This window comes from Typopeltis vanoorti, chromosome 12, assembly GCF_054136105.1.
Source record: "Typopeltis vanoorti isolate ZY-2024b chromosome 12, IOZ_Tvanoo_1.0, whole genome shotgun sequence".
Lineage (NCBI taxonomy): Eukaryota > Metazoa > Arthropoda > Arachnida > Uropygi > Thelyphonidae > Typopeltis > Typopeltis vanoorti.
The window spans coordinates 23,682,378-23,709,875 of record NC_143560.1 but is presented as its reverse complement, the minus strand read 5'-3'; the positions used below and the strand labels follow the sequence as shown (position 1 = coordinate 23,709,875).

General features: G+C 38.1%; 1 protein-coding gene across 1 annotated transcript in view; it reads left to right on the top strand.

The window, feature by feature from the left end:
* Positions 1-27,498, top strand: part of LOC150100631 (fibrillin-1-like) — a 1,594,375-nt gene that overhangs the window by 793,735 nt on the left and 773,142 nt on the right. The window contains exon 30 of the mRNA XM_090401848.1: positions 16,076-16,201. Within this exon, the coding sequence (XP_090257974.1) occupies positions 16,076-16,201 (126 nt within the window). The remainder of the gene's footprint in view (positions 1-16,075; positions 16,202-27,498) is intronic.

Below are 27,498 nucleotides of genomic sequence, written 5' to 3'. Positions count from 1 at the left end.
ATTTTCAAATGAATAATATTTGCATTTGTTTTCTATTAATGTTTAATTTAATAAATAAGATATTTAAATGAGATTGGGAATGTTAATACATTGTGTGCTATATGTAAAAACTCACTGTATTCTATAAGGTTTGGTTAAATAAAGTTTGCATTAATTACATTGTTTATATTTTGAGAAAACCTGAAATATAACAGAAACCTAGCTGAAATGATACTGTAGTGACCCCTGTTTAGCGCTCATGGCAAGAGATGCACTAGTTATGAAATTCCAGTCGACCTCCATTTAGGAAATTTCATTTACCGTATTTGCCAGCGTATAAGATGCACCAGCATATAGGATGCACCCACCCCCCTTTTTTGTACACATTATTTGGAAAAAAACTTTATCACTGAATATTATAATGAATTTACAGTATTTCAAATATAAAGTAATAAATAGGTCTACTTTCAATAAATACCTAATTTAACTAGGAAAGAATACCCACCTTTTAATCTTCAAAACCCAGAAATTCATCTCCAGAGCTAAATGAAGAAACACTTGAAACCTCTTCTAAATCAGAATCTGAGCCCTCATACAACAAATTTTCATCTGTACCATCCAGTGCATTACTAATTCCACACTTCTTAAATGATTTAACCACTGTCTCGGTTTTCACAGCATCCCATGAAGTTTTGACCCACTCACAAACTTGCAAAATGCTAGGCCTCTTCCTTCTTCCTGATGGCATAAACCTCAAAATCTGAGGACTGCATCCAGCTGTTCCACTTCTCCTTCATAAATCCCTTAAATGGTTTATTAATACAGACATCTAAATGTTGATGCTGACTAGTTAGACCTCCTGGAATTACAGCTAACTGAGTTTTCAATTCCTTGAGTTTATTTGTAACATCGCCTGTTCTGTGAGTACGAAACCGATCCTATGCTAGCATGGCAGGCTTCTTCAACAGCCCACCAGGGTGCCTAGACCAAATTTTATCTATCCATAACTTCATTCCTCCCCCATCCATCTAGCCTTTTACGTGAACATGTACAAACATTACTTTAAGCAGTTTTTCTTTGGGTAGCATCTTCCTTTTAAAAATCAGTAGTGGCGGCAATTTTGTCCCATCAGCACAGCAGGATAAAACAACCGTGTAATGAGTTTTTTCGTGCCCCGAAGTTTTAATAGTAACACTTTTACTGCCCTTGGAATCTACAGTTTTATTTGAGGGCACATCAAAAGTCAGCAGAACCTCATCCATGTTTCCTATTTGCACAAGTTCAAAATTTTCTAGTTTCCTTGCGTTAATAACAAATAGATGAAATTCGATCATTTTTTTCTTCATATTCAGCTGGCATCTTTTGTGATATTTTTGTTTTAGTCCGCATTCATAGCTGGTTTCTCTTCATGAATCTTGAACACCATGATGTTATTATTATTACATAACACCTCCAGGGAATCCAAAGACTCATTGAGGGAGGATACCTACTCTACAGCTCTCTGTCTTCACCATTCCAACAACCGCAACTACCTTCATTATCTACACCAATGCCATCTACAGCCAGCCACTACTACCACTAGTATTTTCACAGACAATCACAAACATCCATGCCCACGGCAGGATTCGAACTCGCAGCCTTTTGGCTGGAGAGGGGATACGCTAACCACTCAGCCAACCAGGCCAGCTGAAATATAATTATTATTTTGTATTATGGAATACTAAGCAACTGGTGTAAAGTCAACAACCTCTATATCCAAATAGGTTAGTTGTGAAGATACTTCACATATGAACTTTGCTTACACTGGAATGAAGGATTAAACATAATATCTTGATGGTTTTTTTTGACTAATTTGGTTGTTTGTGGGGGATAAAAACTCAGATAAGCATTGACACAAAGGACTTTATATATAAAGTAGAAGAAAGAATTAAAACATAAAATTTTGTGAAACAAAGTTTCAGATCTTTTTTGAATTTTCCATATGCTTCTTAAAAAGAAAAATATAAAACTCTTATCTTTCTCTCTCCTGCACATGCACACAATCTTGTCTTCCACTTATCATGCTTTATGACCTATCACAGCCAAATACTTGGTTTTTTATAATTAGTCTCTGAGCTCAGTGAGCATCAACAACCCTTTGGTTAGAGAGACCTGTTTCAAATTGCATCAAACTCTGCAGCTAGGATTAACAACTGCTGCCGTAACATTAATGAATCTGTTGTTTGGAATTATGGCCAAAGCAACTAAGGCTATGAGGCCAGTGTATTATCTATAAATTGTGTGTATTCCCCTGGCTTATTTACCTGTTTTTTCCACTTCTACATGGGAGAGGCCCTCAGTTTCAGCTAAAAAAAAAAGAAAAACAAAAAAATCCCCTCAAAGGTTCCTAGATGGATTCAGACCCAGGTCTTTCCAACCATGGGCTGCTTCAATAAAGTTGATCCAGTAAAATTGGCGATCCCTCTGTTAGTGGCTATTGCTTTCGCTTGATGAATAATCATTTTTGTAGACACTGAAAGTCCCACATTTCTGTGGTGTAAAATCCAAGTATTCAGTTCTTCCTCAAGTTCTGACCATTTTGCAGTTCCACTTCATAGGTTATGTTTACTGTGAATTGCTTTTTTTAAATTCTCTCCCTGATTCTGCCAAGTTCTTATCATTTTCTCAGTTAGTGGGGGTGGTCCGAAATTCCTCTCTGCAGCCCTGTTTCCATGTTCTTTAGCATAAGCAATCACACATAGCTTGTATGCAATGTTGTAACAATACTGACGTCTTTCAGCCATAATTTGCCAAGAAATTTAGAGAAAATTTATCACCGTGCACAACTGTGACAACAATTGGAAAGTTTAAACGAACAGGACACAGCTGTGATCGTCGTTGGCAGTGCGTGCTCATCCACTGAACTGTACATCAGTGTTTCTCAGGGTGTGGAACGCGTATCCCTGGGGGTACGTGAAAGGTCTTCAATGGGTCCGTGGCAGTTTTCGGCTGTGCATCGTTAACGCATAGAATAAAATTCAATGTTTCCAAGTTCGAGATTGTAAAACGTTCCTATTGTATCACTGAATAAGGTACAGAGACATCTGTACTCAGTGATATGTACCTGTGCAATTATGTTTCTTAACAAACAGTGCAATTAGAGACAACTGGGATAAAAACAGCACTGACTAATGAATCGCATGTCCCCCTCCCACAGAAAATGCTGTATGACTCAGGCAAAACCATATGTTGGCGGTGCAACATATGGTTTTGTTTGAGTGAACGTGCTAAAACGAAGTAATATAGAGTGAATGTGTTTCAGATATTATATAAGGAATTCGGTTGAAGAGAATTAGCATTTCAACTCAACTGTCAGCTTGTCTTTGTCATTTAGTAGATGTAGTAGTGTTTGAGAAACACTGCTCTACGTAATTGGAATGCTCTCGCACACACCGCAAGGAAGCAATAAAGAAATCACATAACTTGGAACAGAGAAAATTTCCAGAAATGAAAATAATAAAAAACTGAGTATCAGCGTATAAAATGCACCCTGTTTTTTAGACCTGTTTTCAAAGAAAAAAAGTGCATCTTATATGCCGGCAAATACAGTACTCGTTTTTTGCTTCAACCTTTTACATATAGGAGTGTCTCGAAACCTCTGAAAGACTGCGCTGGGGCCACGAACCCTGGTTGTCCCACCTTGTCTATGGCTTTTCTGTTTATTAACATTTACTGTTATAGCCATTATTACAGACGATCAACAAAAATTAAATAAAAAAGATTATTTCAGGAATTCTTGGGAAATGAGATTTCCCGTTCTTGATTCCTGAAGGTTCCAAAATGTCAGGAATTTGAATACACTACTTATGGCGATCCATTCAGTACCCTCTCCTTGAAATCTGACCCCTGGCTTCTTGAGTTTTGTATATTCTAAACAAAATACTCATAATATTTTTATCTATTTCTATTTTATGCAAAATATCAAATTAAACAGAGTGATTAACATTATCGAAAGCTTTTTCATAGTCCACAAAGCATAGATATAAATCTTTATTGCACTCGATCATTTTTTCCCCAAGATCCGTAGTGTTGTGATAGCTTCCCTGGTTCCCCTGTTTCTCTTGAAACCAAACTGTGCTTCATTTAATTCCCTCTCTATCATCTGTTCCATTCTTCTATACATTATGTTGATTAGGACTTTTGCAATGTCACTAATCAAGCTGATAGTTCTGTGCTTGTTGCAATCCATTGTTCCTGTAGTCTTGGGAATAAGAATTAAAAATAGATCTGATGAAGTCTTTAGGTACTGTTCCTCCTTCAGACTTCTATTAAAGATGATGGATAGATGTTTTATTCCTTTCTTTCCCAATGCCTTCAGTAACTCTCCTTCAATATCATCCACTCCTGGAACTTTCCTCTCCTTTATTCTTTTAATGGCTGCTTCGGTTTCCCATTCCTTAATTTCTGGGGCATCATAATTTTCTGTCTGATTACATTCCAGATTATCTTCATCTCCATCAAGTTCTGTGACACACTCCTTCCATCTTATCATATCATTTTTTCATCTTTTTCCAACAAAATCTTTCATCCTTCAAAGCACTGTTTTTTATCCTTCTCTTCTTCCCTGAAATCAAGTTCAAGCCTTTATAGACCCTTCTCATATCCTTTGCTGTATCATTTTCCTCTATTTCCTTGCAGACCTGATTGAGCCAGTCTTTCTTTCCCTTTTTTTAGCCAGGATTTTTAGTTGTTTATTAATCTCTTTATACCTGACTTGGGCTTCATCTTTGTTCTTATTCTTCCATTTTCTTCTTTTGTCCATTTTTTCTATCACCTCCTCAGTAATCCAGGGCTTCTTTCCTCTCATCTCTGACTCACCCAGAAGACCTCTAGCACATTCCTTGATTTTTTTCTCTTAGATCAGTCCAGATTACTTCTAGGGGTCTATCAGTATCAATACTGCTGATCTTATTTTCTAGTTCAGCTTGATATTTCACTCTAATATCTTTTCTTTTTAGTCCATCAATTCTTATTTTTCTAGTTGCATTTTCTTTATTTATGTGTTTTAGTTTGATTTTTATTTTAATTGTGTGCAGGTTATGGTCACTATTGCAGTCTGCTCCAGGATAATTTTTTGCATTTTTTATTACATTTCTATATCTTGAGTTAATTAAAATATAATCAATCTGATTTCTGATTTCTTCACCTCTCTGTCCAGGTGCTCTCCAAGTATACAGTCTTCTCTCATGTTGTTGAAACCAGGTGTTATTCACTATCAATTTGTGTTTTCTGTAAAACTCCACCAGTCTGTCTTCCCTTTCATTTCTTTCTCCCAAACCCCAAGAATCCACCAGACCATCCTCTCTTCCTTTCCCTATCTTCGCATTCATATCTCCCATTACTATCAGTATATCTCTGTTATTTTTCAAATGTAAGCATTCATCTATTTGTTGATAGATCTCTTCAACTTCTTCATCTGTATGATCTGTTGTTGGCGTATTTTGTATTTTCTTATGTTGTTCATTTTCTTATGTTGAATTTTGAGGATATTTCTAGGTTTGGCCTTTATTTTCAAAGCAATCACTCTTTCAGATCTCTGCCAATATCCCTCCACCATATTGGCTACCCTTTTATCCAACATTATTCCCACACCCCTTTGATGTTCTCTTCCTCATGAGTAAATAAATCTAAATCCATCGTCTGTTCTAATATCTCCTTTCCCTTTCCATCTAACCTCTGAGAGTCCAAGAACTGATATCTTCATTCTTTTCACTTTTCTGATCACATTGGCCATCTTTCCTGCTTAATACATTGAATTAACATTCCAGGTGCCCATATTTGTATTTTCTTTGAGGTTCATTTTCTTATGTTGTGTCCTTACATTAGCTCCAGAACTTCCCAGAAGCTTTGATCCTGCAGCATCATTTGAGGTCTTATCTTCCTGGGTCTCCAACATAGATCTACAAACCCCCTCCCTGGTAGCATACTACACAAGATCAGCCTCAGGGGTCCCATCTGTTCTTGTGCATAATTCATTCTTCCATATTGACTTGTTCATCATTACCTGGAGAAAGAGAAAAAGTATGCATGGTGGTTCTCTGTTGCCTTCCATGCAGCTTGGTGTTTGGACATTTCCTTCCAACCAGATGCAATGGTTTTACTGCCATGACTCAGTATATAGAGGGATTAAATTCAATATATAAAATCTTCTCTAATATCGTATATAATAGACTGCCCAAATATACTGAAAAGGAAATAGGAAACTATCAATGTGGATTTTGACCAACAGGCCAACAACAGAGCAAATATTCATGATACAGCAAATATTGCAGAAATCACGTGAATACAATATAACTACTCATCATTTATTTATAGATTTTAAATCTGCATATGACACTGTTGATAGGCAACAGTTATTTTTGGCAATGATGGAACTGAACATCTCAACTAAACTATTTTGATTAGTCCAGATGAAAATGAAATTCACTATATGTCATCCACTATAATTCAATCTGATTGTCAGAAGAATTTGAACCAACAAATGGCCTAAAGCATGGAGATGCATTAGCTTGCCTGTTGTTTATCATAGCATTAGAGAGGGCTTTAAGGGACTCCGGAATACAGAGAACAAGTACAATTATGCCAAGACCTGGCATATACATCAGCATATGCCAGGTCTTGGCATATGCTGATGACATCGACATTATTGCTAGATCACAGAAAGCCTTGATAGAGGCATTAATCTCCTTGGAAAACTCAGCAAAAAGAATGGGCCTAAAGATTAATGAATAAAAGACTAAATGCATGATTTCAAGTCCCAATAATAATAACATGAATTTATTAGGTTATATAACAATTGGAAATTATAATTTTGAACATGTGGAAAGCTTTATATATTTAGGTTCCATGATCAGTGATGATAATGATACAAACCTTGAGATTAGAAAAAGAATATCTATAGCAAAGAGATGTTATTATGGACTTTTAAGACATAAAATCAAAACTATTAACTCTCCAAAGTAAAATTAGATTTATAAAACCTTAATTCTGGTACCCAGGGAATGGAAGGAAGGTAAGATAGTGCCATTGCATAAGGGTAGTAGCAGACTGGAAGTGTTTAATTATAGGCCAATTTGTGTGTCGTCCATATACAGCATTCGGCAGATGAGGATAATGTTATCTGTGAGAATCAACATGGATTTGTTAAGGGGCACTCTTGCTTTAGTAATACGATTGCCTTTTATAATGAAGTGACAAGAGCAGTTGATGAGGAAAAGGCATATACTGCCATTATTTTGGATTTTGCAAAGGCATTTGACAGTGTACCACATGATAAGCTGATACTTAAGTTGCAACACATAGGTTTGGATGTCGGATTAGTTAACTGGGTTCAGGATTGGCTGTCTGATAGGTATCAGAGTGTTGTGTATGGTGGGTCAATATCAAGGAGGTAGAAGGTTACAAGTGGGGTTCCACAGGGCTCAGTGCTGGGACCTGTATTGTTTAACCTTTCAATGACATTGTTAATGGATTGCAAGGGGATATTCAATTGTTTGCAGATGTGAAGCTGGGCAGGGTTATTAGTAATAATGCAGATGTGGCAGCCCTTCAAGAGGATTTGAATAAACTGGACAGATGGGAAAATGAATTGGGATATCGGTTTAATGCAGCAATATGTCTTGAAGTTTGGGATACATTGATGGGAGGCTGCATACTCCATTGGAGGAGCTATACTGGAGGAAGTAGGGGGAGACAAGAGATCTGGGGGTGATGATTGATAGAAAAATGTAATTCAGGGAGAATATTGCAAAGGTGGTGAAGGTAACCCAGAGGATTGCTGCAATACTGAGAAGGACACTGACCTGCAGAGATAAAAGAGTTATCATTCTGTTGTATAAGACCCTGATCAGACCACACTTAGACTATTGTTCTCAAATTTGGTCCCCAGGATTTGAAGGGGATAAATTAACTGTGGAAAGGGTACAGAGGTGGATAACAAAGATGGTTTCAGGACTGTACAATGTCAGTTACCAGGATCGACTGAGGGAATGTGGACTGCATTGTTTGGTGGATAGAGGAAGGAGAGGTGATATGATCGAGATTTTTAACTGTTGAGAGGCAGTTACAGGGTAGACATTGGCGAGTTCTTTCACTTGTGGAATGGCGGGAAGGGGAAATCCCTGGAAGTTATGAAAGGAAGCTGAATAAGAGGGTGTGGTTGCTTTGTGTGGAGGGTGGTTGAACTGTAGAATGCATTGCCTGAGAGAGTGGTTAGAGCAAGTATGGTCAATGAGTTCAAGGAGTGGTATGATAGACTTTGTGTTTCCTAAGAATGACCTCCCACGATGAGTCTTTTGACTCCATAGAGGCTTGAATAATAATAATTAATTCGACCTGTATTAGTGTATGTATTGGAAACATGGACCATGAACAAACAGGATATAAGAAGATTAAGTGTATATGGACCATTTAAAGTGAATAATGAAATGGAGAATAAGCTTTAATAATGTACTGTATGATTTGTTTAGGGAACCAGATATTATTACATTAATAAAAATTGGTCACCTGCAATGGGCTGGACATTTAATAAGAATGGAAGACCTAAGACCAGTAAAGAAAGTCTTTCTCTCTAACCCAGGGGATAATTGATCTAGTGGAAGACCAAGAACTAGATGGGAGGATAATGTGAAAGAAGACACCAAAACTATTGGGGATTGTAATTGGATGACTAAGGCAAAAAATAGAGAAGAGTGGAAGCTTCTGGGGAAGGCTAGGACTCTTAAAGGGTTATTAAGCCAATTATGATGTTATTATTATTATTATATGACACCTCCAAGGAGTCCAAAGGCTCATTGAGGGAGAGTGCCAACATCACCTAATGATTGATCCTCTTCCAACCACGCTCAAACTTGCTTAATGATGATGATGATGATGATTGCCCACTTCCTCAACCAGATGCTCTAGAACACTCTCAATTTCATGCTTTTCATCATGTACATGTTACTTTGTGTTCTGGTTTTCGATTCATCTCACATTTCTTGCACATGCTCATGAAAGATATTTGACATACTCTCTCTCTCTCTCTCTCTACTTCGATACCATAAGCCACTTGCTGTTAGAAATGAATATTTTGAGCACGCACGAACACACGCACGCACGCGCACACACACATACACACATTCATAATCCCTCATTTTATGTTGTTTGAAAAGAATTCCTTAGCTGCCATTGTTCTTGTTCACTTTGGTGTCACCTAAAACACTGTTTATAGAAATTCACAGTTTCCTTTCGTAAATTTGCAAATTTGCAAATTTACGAAAGGAAACTGTGAGCAAGAGGGTGAGGAGTGGTTTCTTTGCATGGAGGGTGGTTGAGCCGTGGAATGCATTGCCTGATAGAGTGGTGAGGGCGAGAACGGTCAATGAGTTTAAGGAGTGGTATGATAGACTTTGTGTTTCTTAGGGGGAACCTCCCCTCGATGAGTCTTGACAGACTTTATGTTCTTAGGAAGGACCTCCCACGATGAGTCTTTTGACTCCATGGAGGCCTGAATAATAATAATAATAATAATAAATAATACCCTCAATCATACAGTCATAAAACAAGAAATACTACCAATAATGATCAGCTATGCCATTAAATATTTTATAAAATAAAATCTTACCAGTATGATAAAATGCTCATTGAAATACTCTACAAAACACACTCTAATGTATATCTCTAAATAGAACACAGGAAAAGATAAGGTAGTATATTTTAAATCCATCATTATTCCATAGCCTTAATAATTCAATTAAATATTTGTTTCAAACTTAAGTTTGCAGATTGTCCAAAGATCTTATGATAACATATTTCAGAATATATTATTTTTATGATTATTATTAATTTCTTTGTATTTATGCATTAAAAGTAAATGACTGAGTAATTGTAATATTTCAATGTAGTTTTCAGTCTTTGTTGATGTTACTGGCAGTAGTTGATAACAGTTGAGCTGAGTAAATATGTCACAACATTTTGGAATACCATTGAATTAGAACCAAGTATGAAAAAATAACATGACTGCTATTATCTAATTATAATTACTTATATTCACTGGATCTTTTTTTTTTCTGAACTTTGCAAAAGGTTTGCAGTTGGTTTGTTTTTTTGCCATAAAATAGGGATTAATTCTGTTTTAAGTGAATCTAAGACTTCTCTTAATTTACTACTACTACGAATAATAATAATAATAATAATAATAATAATAATAATAATAATAATGTATTATAAACATGTATTGTAAAATGCAAAGGCTTAGGAGATTACCAAAAGAGGTTACCAAAATAACAATAATAAACTACATAATAATCAAGTGAATCCAGCTTCAAGATCTCTCATAATCAATGTTTTAAACACTGATCTTCTCATCATTTTTTTGTGTGATGAAGATAATTTAGTGAATTTCAATGTTTTCTAAACAAAATTCTTTCTTATTTCGTGAAGAAAGATATTCGTTCCCTCTAACTTTTGATAATGTGCTGATTTCCATTTAAAATCAATTCCCTTCTTGTGGTAATTTTCACATCTAGCTTATTGTGGCATAAACATATTACATCCATTGTCTCCACTGCTTTCAAAACATTTCTGCTAAACTCGTAAAATTTATAAATTCCAGATCTAACTGAATTGGAATACTGTTTTCACATATGGTATGGTTCACATAAACCTCACTAAGAATTCTTGATAGTATACTGAACATGGCAGTTTGCCTAGAAGGTTACCCCTCTCTCTCTCTTTCTCTCTCTCAAACTCCCTCCAGTCACTTTCTCAGAGTAAGTAGTTATAATATACAAGGTGATCGTAAATTCGTGCAACCCAAAAATAACACATATCTGTTTCAAGGTTAATTATAACTATATAAAAAATGAAACAGCTACAAATGCAGGTTATAACCTTTATAACAAAAGAAGAATAGGAACCTTATTTTAACATATGTTGAAAGCGGCCACCTCCTTTGTGAATGCAAACTCATGCTCTTTTTACCAGGTTTGATGCCACCTTGTTAAGTACCTGCACACTTTTTCAATTGCTCTTGAAGTATTCATTTTTAGTTCATCCATCGTGTGAGAATTATTCTGATAAACAACGCCTTTGAGATACCTCCAAAGGAAAAATCCAGTGTGATGAATCTGGTGATCTTGGATGGCACAATTCTTTCGGGATGAGGCAGTCAGAAAAATTCTTCCAAGAAATGTTATTCGACATGTGGCACTGTCTTGCTGGAATGAACAATGTAGTTCGCTGACATCAAGGAGCTCCTCAAACTGTGATGATTGCTTGATACATGGAACTATTCACCATTGTTTCAAAAAAAATGGATCCCACTATTGCACACCAAACTCCAATTTTTTGAGAATGCAAAACTTTTTCATGAAAACCATGTGAATTTTCACATGACCAAATTCTATTGCTTTGACTATTCACATATCCATTGAGGTGAAACCAGGCCTCGTCACTGAAGAAAACAGTATCAAGTGTCTCTATACTATGTTCATCGACAAATCAGCATAACCATCTGCAGAAGATTATTCATTTGCCTTTATCTGGATCCTTCAGTTCATGGACTGAGTGTACACGATATGGATAAAGGCATGATGATCTTGTATCTTTCTGAGCACTACCATTTGACATTGATGATTGCATGGCAAGTTCCCTGAGGCTTTTTTTGTTGGAACCTCATTGCTCTTTACCTCAGAGGTTTTCTGGAGTATTTCCTATCTGCAACAGATCCAGTTTTCCAAAGGCGCTGCACTAATCTGATTATCGTTGACTTCAGGGACTGCTGTACCCAGATATTTCTCGTGAAATTCCTCGGCAAGCAACACATACATAAGAACGATTAGTGAAATAAATTTCCAAAATGAAAATTCGTTATGGCCGGGAAAAAGACATTTCACTTCCACAATGAGCAAAGCTACACTGAGAACAACCTCCTGTACATGTCACAGTGCACTCAGCATATCCAATAGTTTGTAATAATATGATGGTGACATCTATTGGTGTAAGGAATGATTTGAAACAGTTGGTACAAATTATTATTAATTATTGTTATTATTATTATCCCAAGACCTCATGGAGTCAAAGACTCATCTGGGAGGTCCATTTATCACACACACACACAGCTCATCATACCGGGTCTTAAACACACTCAAACTCCTTGCAGACACTGCACTCTCAGGCAAGACATTCCAATCATTTACAACTCTGCACAAAAAAAATCTGCCTCTCACTCCCCTACTCACACCCTCTTTATACAGTTTCCAGGGATGACCTATGGTTCTTCCACGATCTCCCACTATTTTCTCCAGCATTGATCCCATAACCCCTTACCAACTTGTAGGGCTCTATCATATCTCCCCTCTTCCTCCTGTCCACCAGACTCTGCAAATTACATCTTCTCAATCTTTCTTCATACTCGACATTCCAGAGGGTCAGAAACTACCTTATCAGTCGCCTTTGGACCCTTTCCAACATCTCTTCATCCTTCTGAAAACCTGCTGGTGACCAAATCTGGGCACAATAGTCCATGTGTGGCCTAATGAAAGCCTTATACAACGGAACAAGAATCTCCCTACTTCTACACTTCAGTGTCCTCCTCATCATTCCCAGAAGCCTTTGTGTTGTCTTCACAATTTTGGCTATGTGTCCCCTAAATTTCAGATCCTTATCCACTATCACCCCCAGATCTCTTTTTTCCTCCACCTCCAATAATATATCCTCACCAAGCATAAATTCTGCATCCCATCTTTGTTTACCAAATTTTAAAACCGTACATTTTGAATTCTCAAAGAAAGTAGAGGAAGAAATGAATGAGAGAAATATACAAGAAACTGATGATGCAAGTGAAAAATGGAAGATTCTGAAGGAAAGCAAAGGGTAGAAAAATAGGAGATAATGTAAAAATAAGATGTGGAGGAAAGATTTTAGAAGTGGAAAGACTTCAATATTTAGGTAGCTGGATCTCAGAGAAAGGAACTTCAAAGTTGGACATTAGAAATAGAATAGGCAAAGCTAAATCGGTGTTTATGGAAATGAAGAGAATTTTAATAAACAAGAACACTAAAATAGGCTTTAGAATTGGAATAGTTAAAGCAACAGTTTGGAGTATTGCAAGTTATGGAAGTGAGTCATAGACACTCAGAAAGAGAGAGATAGGGAAAGAATTAATGCATTGGAAATGTGGTATTATAAAAAGATGGAAAAGATTAGCTATACGGAAAGAATATCAAATCAAGAAGTTTTAAGATGAGTTGGGATGGAAAGAACACTGCTAAAGAATATTATGCAAAGAAACACCAGATTTGCATGACGTCTTCTGAGAGGTCCTTCGGGACACCTGACAAGAATATATTACAAGAGAAAGTTGAGGGGAAGAGAAGACGTGGAAGACCAACAAGAGAGTAGTTTAATGACATCGTGGAATGGACTGGTTTAAGAATGATTTAAGTGACAGACAGAGAGAAATGGAGAAAAGCTGCTCATCTGCTGCAAACCTCTGGCTAGAGGATGCTACCGGACGACGACAACATTTTGCAACATTGAACTCACATCCCCATTCCCATGCCTAATAACTCAATTTAATCAAGTCTTCTTGTAAGGCCACAACATCTCTACTCTTCATGGTTCATCCCAACTTTGTATCATATGCAAACAACTGAATATCTGCATCCAAATCTTCACCAATATCATTAATATACAAGTTAAACAGTAATGGTCCCAAAACTGACCTCTGAGGCACTCCACTAGTGACTTTCCTGGATATCGCTCCCCCCATACACAACTTGTTGATACCTATCAGATAGCCAGTCTCTAATCCAATGCACTAATCTAATATCCAATCCCATCTGCTCTAGTTTGACTGTAAACTATCATTAGGTACTCTATCAAAAGTCTTTGTGAAATCCAAGTATATTATTGTGTACGCTTCTCCTCTGTCCAAAGAAGCAGTCACTTTATTGTAAAAAGTAAGTAGATTACTAAAACATGACCTCCCTTTAGCAAATCCATGCTGTCCATCAAAGATAATACCATTGTTGTCAACCCAATTCTGGATCTTAGTTCTCACAAGCTTCTCCAACAACTTAACCACAACACCTGACAAACAGATAGGCCTATAATTTAATGCTTGAGTTCGATCACCTCCTCCTTTATGAAGTGGCACAATCTTGCCCTCCTTCCACTCCTTTGGAACTTGACCGAGTGCAAGACTCATATTTAAAAAATATGTCAAGGCAGGTATCTGCTCACTGGCACATTCCTTCAGAATACATGTCGATATATTATCACGTCCCACAGGCTTATTAGCATTTAGTTTACTGAACTTCCCTTACACCTCTTGCTCACTTACAGTCAGTCTCTCCTCCCCATCATCATCAACTGCTCTCAATCTCTCCATGAAGTCACATTCACAAGATTGAAAGACCTTTATGAACTGCTCATTAAGTATCTCCACCACACATTCTACAACAGCTGTCTTTATACCATTTTCTCCAATCAGTGTCATCCTTACATAATCATTCTTTCTTTTTCTGGCTACATATCGAAATAACTCCTTATAATTCTTTTTGGCTTCATTAGCTAACTGCTGTTCATACCACTCTTTAGCTACCCTCAATAACCAAGTCACACTCCTTGCCTGTCCTTTGTAGACCTCATGGAACTGGTTATTTCCACTTCTCTTATGCTGCCTCCACAATGCCCTTTTTCTCTGTATCGCATGCTTAATTTCTTTATTCATCCATCTCAGACCTACCTTATTTAACCGTCTCACCCTTGGAATACATTTAGACATTGCATCTACTAGATAGTTTTTGAAAATGCACCAAGCTGCATTGATCTCTTTTCCTGCTAACTCCTCATTCCATGCTGCTCCTGAGCTCTTCACAATCAACCCCCCCCCCCCTTGTAGTTCCACATATACCCTTTTCTAACAGAGGTCCTCACACTGCTGGCAACCATGCAGGTAATCACCTCATGGTCACTCTCACCAATTGGTGGATGATTTGACACCCCATTTATAATTACATCCTCTGATGAGATGACCAAATCCAAGACCCTCAATCCTCGTGTGCCCTCTATTACATACTGTCTGAGGTAGTTATCCATCAAAAACTGAAGAAACTCATTTTCTTTACTTCCAGTTGCTATCTCATCATTCCACTCTATATTGCCATAATTAAAATCAGCCATAATGATCACCCTTTTCTTATTTGCTTGGCTAATTTGATTATACATTTCATTATCACCACCATCCACATTACCTGGTCTATAACAACATCCAACCAAGTATTTGATTCCATTCACCTTTATCTCGCACCATACTACCTCAGAACCACTGGCACTATTTCCCTCTTGCATCTCTACTTTGTATGAACATAACTCTTTCTCTTAATAAAGATAAAAAGCCAAAAGGCTAGTTTTCTGGCACCTTAATATAGAAAATAAGGGGATAAAACATCCTTTGTTTTAAATAAAACAGGTGATAAAACAAAGGATGTTTTATCCCCTTATTTTCTATAACTCTTTCTCTATCATCAATAGCATCCCCCCCTCTCCCTTTTAATCCCTTCTATCCTCACGAAACACATAATACTCTTCCATCTCTATTCCTGTCAGGATGTCGTCCTCTTCCACGGAATAAGTGAGAAAATTATTTCTCACTTATTCCAACAATCGTTGGGTGAACAGATGCAATTAGTGCAACCATTTCATCTGCCTTGTTTCTTATACTTCTAGCATTTGTATACAAACACAACAGTGCATTTCTGGATCTACAGCTAGTTCCACTGATACCACTCACTCGATGGGATCTCTCCATGCTCGACTGGGGCCATTTCCCTTTCTGCTTATTCATTTTAGAACCCTTTTCAATTTTGACTGTTACTTTATCCCAGGTCATCCCATTCCTTTCAAACTTTTGGCTGTGCAACTTTACGATCATCCTGTATATGTGAATGAGAATTGAAATCATAAAAATGCATCTCAATTATGATATTGTTTCATGGTAAATTAATAGTATATTATTCATGAAATAATTTCTTATATATTTGTTTGCTTTAACTATGCCATATATTAACAGATGTTGATGAATGTGTTCTGAATCCAAATGTGTGTTTGAATGGGCAGTGTGAAAATACTCAAGGATCATATAGTTGTCATTGTGAACTTGGTCACTCTGTCAAAATTCATGGCCAGGGATGCACTGGTGAGTTATCTATTTCGGAATTATTTTTCTTGTAATTTTTATTGCATTGTTCACAACTGATAATTATTATAAATATTGAAAATCATAATCAGTTACTTTCTTTTTAATACACCAAACACAATTTCTTGTACTTTATACTTTGTATAAAATGGCCCAAAATTGTATCCTAAGAATTATTTTATTATGTGGATAGTAGTATAAATATAAATGATCTGTTAGAAAGACTTGAATTATAAATAACATGTTAGGAAAGTATCTCATGTATATGAACATGTGGTAACTAACTTTGAGTGAAGAAGATTGAGTATAACTGAGGTTAGAAGGCATAAAGAATACAAAACATTCACATTAATAACTGTGAGCTTGGAAGATGACCTGTTTCTTCTTATTTTAATGCATGTGCAAAAGAATCTGCATCCTGTTGACCTGGTTACACAAACCTTCAATTTTATATTGTGCTATTAGAGAGAACAGTGTTATGTTCTCATATGAGTGAAGAAAAAATGATGTTGCACCACTGTAGCATGGTGATTAATTGCAATGAAAGTTTTATATTTAGATGGACATTTTAAGGTTGAAGAAGTTGATAGTATCACAATATTCGAGAAAGCTTATATTTGCTATCAGTATAGTAAATAATTCATTTCCTGGTTAACACTACTCCCGCTGCCTTGCCTACTGGAAATATGATGTGGCTTAAAAAACAGAACATGTTTACTCTAGAGCAGTTTCTAGTTTGGCTCACTAATATGGCATAGGTATGACATTCCTCTGTATCGAGCCTTGATAAGACCCCATCTAGACTACTGTGCTCAGACTTGGTCACCTAGGTTTCTTCTTGATAGGGAGGAGGTGGAGAGGATCCAGAGGCGAGTGACCAAGATGATAGCAGGTCTGTGGAATGAACCGTATGAGAACAGGTTGAGGATTTGTGGGTTGCAAAAATTGGTTGATAGGCGGAGGAGGGGAGATATGATTGAGACATTCAAATTACTGAAGGGTTTCTATAAAATTAATTCAGAAGATATTTTTGAGAACAGGGCTGGTTGTGGAGGACTAGGGGACATCCATGGAAACTGGGCAAAAGTGTGGTTAGTAAAGGTGTTAGAGCTGGGTTCTTTACTTTTAGAGTAGTGAATGAGTGGAATGCGCTCCCTGAATCTGTGGTGGATGCTGTGACAGTGAATGAGTTTAAGGCGAGGTATGATAGATACTGTATGAATGTCAAATAGTTGTGATGAATATGATTTGGGGCCTCCCTCGATGAGTCCAATGACTCCCTGGAGTTGCCCGTAATAATAATAATAATAATAATAATAATAATAGGTTAAGATTATAATAACAACAAATAAAAATCAGTTAGGTTTCTAATGGCAACAACAACAACAAAAATCTTGCTCTAGCATGGAAAAATTTGCTGTTAATCATTTCACAAATGTGTTTTCCAGATCTGATTGGCCCTTGAAAGTGAGGTTTCATACTATATAATTTCTGTGGAGTTTTTATTTGATTGAGCAATGCTGGAAATATGAATTAGTTTCTGGTTAATTTTTACTTTGCAGGTAAACTTTGTTTGCTTATGTTTGGGCAAAGGATTAAAATAAGAATATATCAGATTCTTGCTAGAGGTGGTACAAAAGAAGACACAGAAAGGAAATATAGTGTGTGTGTGTTGCCTAGGTATGATAATGACGAGCTGAGCAGAAGAGTGGTAATATTGAATGACATAATAGCCAGAATGTGTGACAAGAGAGGACTGGAATATATGGATGCTTCGAGTGCTTTTGAGGACAGAGACGAATTGTATTCGAGAGACCGTTTACATTTGAATGAGGAAGGACGTAGGCATCTGGAGAAATTGCTGTTCTGAAAAAGTCAGTGTGTCCCAGGGAGGATGGTAGCAGGGGTGGCCTCTTGTGGGAATGGGTACTTGGGATAAGGGGGACGACATCAGCTAACACTGAGCCCAGTGGAGTCTCGAGGGGATAATGGTGGGCATAGAAACAACGGCATTTATATGCTTTATACTAATGCCAGGAGTATCCGGAATAAAGGAGAGGAACTGGTGGCGCAGATAGCATCAGCCTGACCAAATATTATTGGGATCACTGAGACATGGTTGACAGAAGAGGATATAATATCAGGAATAGAAGTCGCTGGGTACAGCATTTTTCGGCAGCATAGGAATGGAAAGTGTGGTGGTGGTGGAGTACTGCTTATGATAAGTGATGACCTATGTCCTCTAAGAGTGGAAACTTTGGAAGGCAGTGGCACTAATGATTTTGAAAGCATATGGTGTGAGGTAGAGGTGGGCAAGACAGGATATTTAGTGGGTTGTTGCTACAGACCGAGGAGCACAGAGGGTGGGGACCAGGAAATGTTTAGACAGTTGAGTTTGGCAAGTGCAAGAAGAATGATTGTTATGGGAGATTTTAACTACAGTAGTACAAACTGGGGAGAGTAAGATGCATGTAGCAATAAGGGAATGGAATTTCTAGAATTCTTGAGGGACAAATGTCTAAGGCAACATGTAATGGAGGGAACAAGAGGTTCAAGAGTTTTGGATTTGGTTATAGCATCACAAAAGTTGATAATAACTGAGATGACATCTCTCCCACCAGTTGGAAAGAGTGACCATATGGTTTTGACTAGAAAAATGAATAGACATGCAGGAGTATCAAAGAGACGGGAACGTATGTGGAATTATAAGACAGGTGATTATAATAGTCTAAGATGTCATCTTGGGGAAGTTTCATGGAGGGAGGAATTGGAAGTCCGGGATATCATTAGTGCATGGGAAATTATGTAAGAATATTTGTTAGCAGCATTGGTAAATTGTATACCATGAGTGAACAAGAGGACACAATTTGGAGTAAAGTGGATGACAAACAATATTAAACAGGAATTGCATGTGGAAAAGAGGCTGTGGAAGAGATATAAGGAGACAGGTTAAGAGAAGATGCATGAAGAATATAAGACACAGGCCAGAATAGTGACTAGTATGGCAAGGAAGACGAAACTGGAATATGAGAGGAGATTGGCCCTAAGATCCAAAGAAAATCCTAGGGAATTTTTTAGATATGTGGCCAGTAGGAGGAGAAATGACTGTGGAAGAATGATATTGTGGGATAAAAATGGGAATAGAGTGACTGATGCAGAGGACATAGTGGAATTGTTCAATGAACACATTATTGGAGTATTTCATCTTGGAGGATTCAGTTTTAATGCTAGAGGGATAGGGCAGGTTCGAGGTTGAGAGGTACAGAAGGAGAGTGTGTTTCAAATACTCAGTACTCTGGATGTCAATAAAGCTGTGGGACTGGATGGTATTTCACCACGAGTTTTGAGAGAATGTGGTAGGGAACTGACAGTGCTTTTGACCTGGCTTTTCAATGAAAGTCTGGCTGCATGAAAGGTGCTGATGGAATGGAAGGAAGGTAAGATAGTGCCATTGCATAAGGGCGGTAGTAGACTGAAGGTTCTAATTATAGGCCAGTTTGTGGGTCATCAGTAGTTAGTAAGATCTTGGAGAAAGTAGTGAAGGACCGTATACAGCATTGGACAGATGAGGGTAATATTATATGTGACAGTCAATATGGATTTGTGAAGGGGCGCTCTTGTTTTAGCAATATGCTAGCCTTTTATGATAAAGTTACAAGGTCATTAGATGAGGGAAAGGCATATACTTCCATTTTCTTAGACTTAGCGAAGGCATTTCATGTGGCACAGGGTTCCACATAAAAAGCTTATATTCAAGTTGCAGCACATGGGTCTGGATGTCAGATTGGTCAACTGGATTCAGGATTGGCTGTCCGATAGGTATCAGAGAGTTGTGTATGGTGGGACAATTTCAAGGAAGCAGAGGGTTACACTTGGGGTCCCACAGGGCTCAGTAGTGGATCTATATTTTTAACCTTTATATCAATGATATTGTCAGTGGATTCCAAGGGGATATTCAGTTGTTTGCGGATGATGTGAAGCTGGGAAGGATTATTAGTAATAGTGCAGATGCGGCAGCCCTGCAAGAGGATTTGAATAAGCTAGATAGATGGGCAAATGAATGGGGTGTCAGTTTAATGCAGGAAAATGTAAGCTCTTGAGGTTTGGGAAACATCGATGGGATACTGCATACTCTATGGGAGGAGTTATACTGGAGGAAGTAGGGGAGACAAGAGATCTGGGTTTGATGATTGATAGACACCTGAAATTTAGGAGACATATTGCAAAAGTGATGAAGGTTACACAAAGGATTGCTGCAATTATGAGAAGGATACTGACCTGCATAGATAAAAGGGTTATCATTCCATTGTATAAGACTCTGAGCAGACCACACTTGGACTATTGTTCTCAGATTTGGTCCCCAGGATTTGAAGGGGATAAATTAAATTGTGGAAAGGGTACAAAGGCAGAGTGGTGAGAATGAGAACGGTCAGTGAGTTTAAGGATTGGTATGATGCTTTGTGTTTCTTAGGGGGAAGCCTCCTCTTGATGAGTCTTGACAGACTTTATGTTCTTAGGAAGGACCTTCCACGTAGAGTCTTTTGACTCCATGGAGGCCTGAATAATAATAATAATACTAATAATAATAATGATACTGACCTGCATAGATAAAAGGGTTATCATTCCATTGTATAAGACTCTGAGCAGACCACACTTAGACTATTGTTCTCAGATTTGGTCCCCAGGATTTGAAGGGGATAAATTAACTGTGGAAAGGGTACAAAGACGGATAACAAAGATGGGTTCAGGACTGTACAATGATAGTTATGAGGATCGGCTGATGGAATGTGAACTGCAGAGTTTGGTGGATAGAAGAAGAAGGAGAGGTGATATGATTGAGACTTTTAAACTGTTGAGAGGTGGTTATAGGGATGACACTGGGGAGTTTTTTCGCTTGGTTGAACAGCAGGAAGGAGTGATGACAAGAGGCCATCCCTGGAAGTTACAAGAGGAATCTGTGAGCAAGATGGTGAGGATTGGTTTCTTTGAGTGGAGGGTGAAATTGAACCATGGAATGCATTACCTGATGGAGTGGTGGGAGCGAGAACGGTCAATGAGTTAAAGGAGTGGTATGATAGACTTTGTGTTTCTTAGGGGGGACCTCCCCACGATGAGTCTTTTGACTCCATTGAGGCCTGAATAATAATAATAATTATAATAATTTCTTATCTGGTATAATTTATAATATACAAATTTTCTTTTCTTATCTAGTATAATATATAGTATACAAATGATGTGAGCTGTTAAAAAAAGATAAGTGGTAGTAAGGAAAGATATTGTTGTTTTTATTTTGTGACAATACTGGTTTTTAAGTTTGCACTATTCAAATTGATGATTTTTTTTTGTATAACTGTGTGGTATTTAGTTAGGATTTTACAATTTCAGTATTATCTCCACATGGAGCGATTATATTCAACATGGCAGCCATCAATTTTAACACTAGTTCTAGCTCCCACCATTTAAAGACTACTTTATTTGTAACCTAGTCGATGATTTTGCAGCTTGCTAAGCATTTGGTATGTATGCATCCCATTGTTTAAAAATGTGGCAGGTGAGAGATGGGAATGTATATATGAGCATGAAATTAAATTTAAAAATTAAATGCATGTAATAGGAGGAACTGGAACACATCAGTGTCTCGATATCAGGATTAAGTAGTGGTGGTGGAGATAGTTGTTCTGAATTGGGTGATTTTCAGTTTGTGGATGCCAGTAGCTTGTTGGAAAATGGAGTGAATGTTAAAGACAAGTGAATGTTAAATGTGTGTGTGTGTGTGTGTGTGGAAACTGAAAGCAGAATGTGTGGAGAGATAAATAGAACTGCTAAGAAAGGAGATTGAAGGAATGAAGGCTGAGTTGGGGAGAGTGAATGAAGATCTTGGCAGGATAGAAAAGTTTGCTAGTGTGAGAGGAATGGGAGTAGGTGTAAGAGAACAGTATCAGAGAGCACGGGAGAGAGGAAGGCAAGAGAATGGGAGAGAGTGGGGGGAAGAAAGGAAATGGCAGAAGATAAGAGGGTGTGGAAGCAAGGATAGAGAGGTGAGAGGAAGGAGGGAGAGTGGGAGAGGAAAGGAGAGACAGATTGGAAGGCATAAGAGTCAGGCATGCCAGTGAGAGAAGGATGAGTAAATCTATTTGGAGTGTCATATATGGAGATTTAGTGATTCAGTGTGTGCAGAGTAGAGTTGCAGAAGAGTGCTTGCCTGATGGAATGATAGAGAGTGTGGCAATGGCAGAAGACGATGAAAGTATGGAGGAGATGATAGTAATCGTTGGGACGAATGACTTGAGAGTTAGCATGAGTCGTGTAGCACGAGATTTGAGGTTGATATTAGACAGTTTAGCAGAAATGTGTCCAATGAAAGATAGTGAGTGTGTTGTCCCAGTATGATAATGAAGATTGCAGGAGAAAAGCAGTGATAATGAATTAAATGGTAGTGAGAATGTGCAGGGAAAGGGATCCAGAATATATGAATTCATGGAGTCTGTTTGCAGATAGAAAGGAGCTGTACACAAGAGATGAATTGCATTTGATTGTAGAAGGGTGCAGGCATTTCAAGAGACTGTTGTTTTCTGGGAAAGTGAATGTGTCTGGACATGAAAACCAGAATTGCAGAGGTGACTTAGTGTGGGGGACAGCGGCTTGAGATTTGAGGGGAGTAATAATGGCTATATGAATGCTGAAAATCTACTGGTTTTTCTGTATGCAAATATTAGGACCATTAGAAATAAAAAGAATGAGTTTGTGGCATTGATTGACTCAGTCTCTCTATAGTTTGTTGCTATCAGTGAAACTTGTTTAACTGAGGAGGATGCTTCAACAAAGATAGAAATCAAAGCAAAGGGTGTAGCATATTTCAGGAGTATTATAGGGAAGGTAAATATGGTGGTGGTGTAGTGTTACTTATGATAAAAGAAGACAATGGAATCTTACTTCTACACACCAGTGTTCTCTGCATCATTCCAATAATCTGCTGTGTTATCTTCACAGTTTTAGCAAAACGTCCATGAAATTTCAACTCGATATCCACCATCACTTTCAGGTCTTTCATCTCCTCCACCTCCTCTAAAATATCCTCACCAATCCTATAATCTGCATCCCATCTTTGCTTCCCATATTTTAAAACCTTTCACTTTACTAGTTTAAACTGACAACCCCCCCCCCCACTTGTCCATTCAGACAGTCTATTTAGTTTCTCTTGCAAAGTTACCATATATCTACTCTACTTCTCATAACTCTTTCCTACTTCACAGTGAGAGGTGAAAGGTCAAAAACAATTATATATCACCATTTAAGCCATTTCCAATGTTATTTACATACACATTAAACATCAGTGGCCTTAAAACTGAGCCCTGAGGCACACCACTATTGACTTTCCTCTTCAGGGATATTACCCCCCCCCCCCATACACAATCTGCTAATACCTATCAGACAACCAATTTCCAATTCAGTGCACTAATCTACTGTCCAACCCCATCTTTTCCAATTTAACTACTAGTTTGTCATGTGGTAATCCATCGAAACCCTTTGCAAAATTTAAATATATTACTATATATGCATCCCCATTGTCTAATGTATTCGTCACCTTGTTATAATAAGTAAGCAGATTGCTAAAACATGATCTTCCTTAAGCAAACCAATGCTGTCCATTAAAGAGAATTCTACTGCTGTCAACCCAGTTCTGAAACCTTGGCCTCACTAGTTTCTCCAGCACCTTGACCATTCAGACAAAGCTGATTGGCCTGTAATTCGAATCCTTAGATTTATCACCCCTTTATGAAGCTGAAAAATTTTGCATCTTTCCACTCCTTTTTAACTTTGGCTGATCTTAAACTCATGTTAAGAATGTAAGTTAAAGCTCTTGTTAACTCCCTGAAACATTCTTTCAAGGCATGCAGTGATATACCATCAAGTCCCATGGCGTTGTTGACATCAAGTTTGCTCATTTCCTCAACTGAACTGCTCATTAAACACCTCTACTGTATCCTCGTCAGTGTTTGTCATCCTCCCATTATCACTGACCAACATCCTCCCATAATATTTCTTCCTTCTACTTGCCACATATCAAAAATCTCCCTTGAATTTCTTTTAGCCTCACTTGCTAGCTGCTCATACTGTACTTTTTGCTACCCTTACCAATAGAATCTCCTCCTTGCTTGCTCTTTGTACTCCTCATGTAACTGATTACACTGGACAACACACAAGTTGCCTCTGAAATGAAAATAGCATTTCTTTATTTATATAGCATTAAAATAACATTAATTTCTATGTGCTGAACACAAAAATGACAATAAAATCTGTCAATTGACTCTTGTTTAGGAGAGACTCAGTCCACATTGCATACATAGGTATCATTTGGCAATGCTGTATTGCCAAATGATACCTATGTACACAATGTGGCAATGCTGTATTTCAGTCTCCTGATTGCAACATATTACGTCATATTGCATCAAGCAATCATACACAACATGCCCAGGAGCTAATGCATCACTAGCTGATGCAGTGCAGTTGAGTCATGACATTGCTGTCATAAGATGATGCAATCATTAGTATTAAGTGAAGTCTCATAGGGTGAGAAATTGTGTGTGCAACTTCCTGGGCTACACTCCCATTTACTCCTGTGTCATAAGTACTGCACAAGTGATCCCTACAGTGTAAATCCAGCAGTAGTGATGTCTTGTACCTGTGTTAATAGTGCAAATTACTCTCCATTAGTGAAAAAGGCATATCACCTTTATTTTGGATGTAAGATCAGAGACAGGACAAGGCCTTGGTCCCACACACATGCTGCAGTACATGTGCTAGAAATCTTCTAAAGTGGCTGAAAGGCAGTATAATGTTGATGCCATTTGCTGATCCTATGATTTGGAGGGAGCCAAGCAATCATACAAATGACTGCTACTTCTACATGGTACCACCTGTTTCAGGAGGCATCACAAGGAAAAAGAAATGGACAATAGCATATCCGAATATACCATCTGCACTCTGACTGGTTCTGCACAGCGAAGGACTTCCCATTCCCAAACCTCCAAAAGAATTTTCCATCAATTCAGAGGATGATGATAACAGAGGCGAACCGATGTCAGGTTCTCCTGAGCCTTTGGTATCTAATGATGATTCATATGTTGGTTATGGTATGTCATCTATGCCACACATTCTCACATAAGAAGAACTGAACACTCTTGTTCGCAATCTAGAGCTGTCCAAGGCCAAAGCAGAGTTACTGGGATCACAACTTCTACAATGGAAACTTCTCAAGGAAAATGTCTGAGTGACTTCGTTTTGCACTCATCATGAGAGATTGTGCCTTACTTCTAAAAGGAAGATGACCTTGTGTTCTGTTATGATGTAGATGGCTTGATGAATGCCCTTTGAATCCAATAGTTGGATCATAGACTACGAACACACCAAACTTGTGCAAAAATCAAGTGACGCCACTAGTAGCCACCAAAGAGACCAGTATGCAGGCCCTGCATAGGAAACATGCAAGACCCTTGTGGTCAAATCCATGCCTCACAGAACCTTGAATATCCACTTTACCAACATCCGTGGTCACAACTCCAACCTTAATAGTGTCCACTACCATCTGCAGTCCACCAAACCCCACCTACTCTTTTTAACAGAAACGCAAATCTCACCTTCCCCCAGCACTATCCATCTCAACTTTCCAAACTATACACTTTTTAACTCCTTTCAACCCAAGGGTGGCATCTGCATATATATTTACTCTGATATACCCTGCCAAAGAGCACCTAACCTAGAATTGCCAAACTTTGACCCTCTTTGGTTAAAAATATCCCTCCCCCACTCAGTCAAATTCATCTACTGTCTCTGTCACTCTCCTAATACCACCAACCAAACCACTCTGAGCTCTTTAATTTCCTCTCCTTAAAAGTTGATTTTCTCCAGTTCCAATCTCCTAACAGTGAAATCATACTCCTAGGTGATTTTAATGTCCATAACACCAACTGGCTTTCCTTTTCCAGTTGTACAGATCCTGCAGGCAGAGATGCTGAAACATTTGCCATCACCAACGACCTTTACACAAATTGTTCACAAGCTGACCAGAATACCAGATAATCCAAACCACTCCCCAAATACCCTAGATCTCTTCTTTACCGATGACCCTTCCAAATATGCAGTGAATGTAGTGAGCCCTCTGGGTAATTCTGACCACAACCTAGTGCCCATCTCCTCCCCCATGCAACAACGCTTACACAGTCACACCTACACAAGAGTAGTTTGGCATTATAACAGTGCCAAATGGGACAGACTCCAAGACTACTACGCTTCATTCTTCATGGGAATGAAGAATGAAGCATAGTAGTCTTCATAGCTTCGTGGGAATGAAGTTACTTGATAGCTTCATTCCCATGGTTGGACTATTGTTTCTGGTCTTCTAATCCAAACATATGACCCGAACTTATCGCCAAATCCTCACTGGCATGAAAACATACATTCCCACACTTCTCTGAACTACGATCCCCCTATCTAACCCTGGTTCTCCAAAAGATGTGCCAAGGCTGTACAAATGAAAAATCAAGCATACCACAACAGGCTCAAATTAAAAACTTCATCCTCTTTGAATGCCTATACTGAAGCCCAAAACAGATGCAAGAAAATTATCAATGCTTCCAAAACAGGATTTGAACAGGCAAAAAGCATATGTGGAAATTTGCAGCCTGTCCAAACAGCAGTCATTCCTTTTGGTCTCTCGCAAAAGCAATTGTCGTAACTTTTGCCCTACACTATTCCCACCCCTATTATACCCAGAAGGTTCAATTGCAACATTACCCACAGAAAAAGCTATCTCCTGGCTTCACACTTTGCCTCCAATGCATGCATAACTGACAATGGCAAATGCTTCCCCCAGTCATTCCAACTACCCAACATACAATGTTCCCTGTATCCTTTTGCCAGAAAGTGATCATAAACCATTAGACAAAAAAGGATCTTGGCCCTGATGGCATTCCTCCAATTGTCCTGAAGGTATGTGCAGCTGAACTGACTCCTGTCCTATGCTGTCTGTACATACTCTCTTACTCCACTGGTATATATCCCAAAGCCTGGAAATTGGCCTGTATTCAACCCATTCCTAAAAAGGGTGACAAATTGCTGCCATCTAACTATCACCCTATCTCACTCACCTCAGTCCTATCTAAAGTGATGGAGAAAACCATCAATTTTCAACTCCTACTCTACCTTGAAGGTACCCAACTATTAAGCCACCGCCAGTATGGATTCTGTTGATGCCGATCAACAGGTGATCTGCTCTCATATATCGCCCATCTCTGAAC